The sequence below is a fragment of the Amblyomma americanum genome, chromosome 2 (assembly GCF_052857255.1).
Source record: "Amblyomma americanum isolate KBUSLIRL-KWMA chromosome 2, ASM5285725v1, whole genome shotgun sequence".
Lineage (NCBI taxonomy): Eukaryota > Metazoa > Arthropoda > Arachnida > Ixodida > Ixodidae > Amblyomma > Amblyomma americanum.
The window spans coordinates 159850356-159854029 of record NC_135498.1 but is presented as its reverse complement, the minus strand read 5'-3'; the positions used below and the strand labels follow the sequence as shown (position 1 = coordinate 159854029).

Below are 3674 nucleotides of genomic sequence, written 5' to 3'. Positions count from 1 at the left end.
GCTTGGCCCCTTGCTTCTTTATATTTATTAACGAATTACCTAACTCCATTTTTCTCGAATCAGACTTTTTGCCTACGATTGTGCAATTTATCGCAAAATTTATACTAACGAAGATCGCCTAGCCTTACAATCCGACCTCGAGGCAGTAACAGCATGGTGCTCTACTTGGCTTATGCAACTTCACCTTTCCAAAACAAAATGTATGTCTTTTACTAACCGAATGTCCCAATTTCAAGCAGCGTATTCTTTAAATAACACTCCAGTCGAGTTGGTAACCACGTATAATTACCTCGGTCTTCACGTTCATTTAGACCTAACATGGAACCACCCCATTAACTTTATTCTTGCATCTGCTAATGGGCTATTAGGCCTCTTCAAACATAATTAAAGCATGCTCCCTCTCACCTGATTACGTGCTTACACCAGTTTTATTCGACCTAAAATTGAATATGCTTCGGCTATTTGGGACCCTTATCAAGCACATTTAAAAAATAGCATCGAATCATTGCAGAATCGCGCAGCTCGTTGTGAAAATTTCATTTATTTTGTCAATGCTAAGATCATCTGAAAATATTTTCTCCAGACAGGCCTTTTCTTGAAATAGTGGCCAGTCCGCAAAGTGCAGTTTCCAACGGCGTGCTTTATTTGGAATTATTGGTGGTGGTGATGAAAAGTTAATTATAACTGGAAAGTGATCACTTCCGTACGGTTTTCAAGAATATCCCACTTAAAATCAGTAAAAATTGATGTAGAGCTAAAAGACAAGTCTATGCAACTCATTTTACCTGAGGATGAAGAGATAATATGTGGGTATGCCTGTATTGAGCAAGCAGATGTTGTTGCACAGAATAAAATCTTCTAAAACCCGACCTCTAGTGTCTGTCTGTTCACTTCCCCAAAATGGGGAGTGCGCATTAAAATTTCCGACTACCAGATATGGCTCCGGTAACTGATTAAAAAGTGCTTCTAGGTCATGGAGTGTTACTGTGAGGTGTGGTTGAAGATACACTGTGCATATGGTAATTGTTTTGAAGCTAATGACAGTTACTGCAACTTCTTCATAATTCGTCTGGAGCTTGATTCCATGCGTTGCAACACCGCTCTGAACTACGACAGCAACGCCTCCAGAGAGCCTATTCGCCTGATCACGGTCATGGCGAAAGACTTTATACTTTTTAAAAATATTTTTGTGTAAAGGTCCTAAATTGGTCTCCTGAAGGTACAGTGCCACAGGAGACAGAGAATAGATCTGTTGCATCACCATAGTTTTTTAAAATTCCACGGCAGTTCCAGTGGATAAGAAACGCTATTATAAATTTTTAAGGGGATGTATTCTGAACCTCAGGTCCCTCCTTTTTAAGGGCCTGTTATCATGATTTTTTCTTTTTTTCGGTCAAGGGAGCCCCGCCGTCGTTGCGGCCGAGGAGAGCCCTCAGTTGTATCCATCGCCTCAGTGGAGGCGCTGGAGTACAGCGCGGAAACCACGGGCAGGGGGGTGGTGGACTTCTCCCGAACGGGGAAGCCTTGCGGGCTGCCGACTTGTTGGCCGGCGGGGCCCGTTTGCGGGGGTGGCATAGCAGCTTTCACAGCATGTGCCAGGGGTGCGGATGGCCCTGCCTCAACCTCACTTAGTGTGAGCTGGGACGACTGCACCCACGTTGCGCTGACAACAGAAACGTGCCCTGCGGCATGGGCGGTAAGGCGGAAGGAAGGCAGGCCTCAGGTGGCTAACAAACGTGGTGGCGTAGAGATGATGAGGATAGCCATGCAAGCAGATCTATATTTATTTAAAATTTTTGTCCTGGTGTAATTGAAAACTGAAAAATATGCGTAAATACAAATGATAATTTTTGTAATAAATTTTACTATAAGAGAAATGCTTTTATCAGTACAGATATGTGCAAATATGTGGTGCGTATACATTGGCCGCAACGTCATGGCCATTCCTTAGCTGACCGTTATCCAATCCAGTCCAGTTGCTGTTATGTGATCGCTGCAAGGATGGTTATGGATGAAATGCAAAGCACACCGCGAGCGAAGAAAAGAAAAAGGTATTTGGAACCGGGCGATGAATACGCTGTGCCAAGGACAACGTTGCTCTACCAAAAGAGGCGTGATGAAGAACGTCAACCTCCTGCAACGGTACCGAATACCTTTCCGAAAACGGGCATCCAAAACCACTCCCCTCCGACTGCTAATCCCGTCATTGATCAGCAGTCTTCAGAAATCGCAACTCCATATGCCTCTGTCAGTGATCTTCGAGAGCGACAAAACTGCCGCGAAGAACACGAAGTCCACATCAACGACGATTGCTACAGAAAACCGGATGAAGAGAACGCGGACAGTTGTTCTGCGAACGAAGACAACGTGGACAGCTGTTCTGCGGGCGAGGACGACTTCAGCGATGATCGCTGCAGAAATGCGGACCAAGAAAACTCTGATAGTTGCCACTGCGCGGACGAAGACGATGTCGCCGACCATTGCAACAGAAACGCGGACGAAGACAACACGCACAGTTGCCGTTCTGCGGACGACGTCGACAGTGATAGAGTGTTCAGTGATTTTTTTTCCATTGAGCGTCTGCCGAACTCAGATGTAACAGTTAGAGACGCCATGTTCCTTTTGATGGCGTACACATCATCATCTGGGTTAAACTGGGTCGACATGGAGAAGCTTGTGGGGGTGATAAACCTCTTTCTGGGGAAACCAATCCTACCCACTTCTCAGTATTTATTGAGGAAAGTGTGGAAGCGCTGGGAGGCGGACATAGTGAAACGACACTACTTTTCCGAAGAATGTGGCGCAATTATTCCCAATCCCGAGAAGCGCGAATTTTTATGTCCCAGTTGCAACACATCAAACTCGGCGCAAAATTTCTTCGCCACTGTAAGCATTGAAAAGCAGCTCGAAGTGATGCTCACAAATGACACTGTGGCCCAGACCTTGCTGACATCATTAAAAAAGAAACGGGCCACTGCATCTGATCCTGGTCCATCAGAAAACAAGGTTATTAGAGACATAACGGATGGGAAGCTCTACCAGCGGCAGATGGGGAAGGCTGCATGGTCTGATGTATCGCTTACATTCAACACGGATGTAGCTAGAGCATTCAAATGCAGTAAATCATCACTGTGGCCCATCCAAGCCGTAGTAAACGAGCTACCAGTGCCACTTCGCTGGAAGCATGCACTCCTGTGTGGCCTGTATTTTGGCAAAAGCCACCCAAACATGGCGTCCTTCCTGGAAGTTTTCACAGAAACTGTGCGTAGAGCAGTGAATTGGGAATGTGACGGGGAAAAGTATTCATCAAATATGAAGTTTACTTGCTGCTGTGTAGATGCTCCGGCACGAGCAGCTGTACTAAATATCAAGCAGTTCAACGGCTACTACGGATGCAGCTACTGTCATCATAAAGGGGTTCTTGTAAACCGTAAGTATGCTTCTAGAACTTAAATTTTTGTTTACCAGAATGTGGACCAGCATTTTTGGGCTTTCATTTAAACTTGTATTTGTATGGCCATCAACTCAGAGCGAAGCTGAAGTTACTGCCGTGTTTTCATGAGAAAATATGTAAGCCTAGTGTAGCCTTGCCACATTACATCAAATAGTTTTGCAACAAGCCCATGTAATACAGCATGGATCAGCTTGTTCTTGGCTTTAAGGGCATAGGGTAA

The 3674-nt window shown here is 45.1% G+C and overlaps 1 protein-coding gene across 1 annotated transcript; it reads left to right on the top strand.

Moving 5' to 3' along the window:
• The first annotated feature begins 2001 nt into the window (after positions 1-2001).
• On the top strand, positions 2002-3453 carry LOC144120169 (uncharacterized). The gene has a single exon (XM_077652592.1). The coding sequence runs from the start codon at positions 2002-2004 to the stop codon at positions 3451-3453; it is 1452 nt and encodes a 483-aa protein (XP_077508718.1).
• Positions 3454-3674: the final 221 nt, after the last annotated feature.

Bases quoted from the DNA above. Each gene is read 5' to 3' on its own strand.
- LOC144120169 (XM_077652592.1), top strand. From the start codon at position 2,002: ATGGTTATGGATGAAATGCAAAGCACACCGCGAGCGAAGAAAAGAAAA.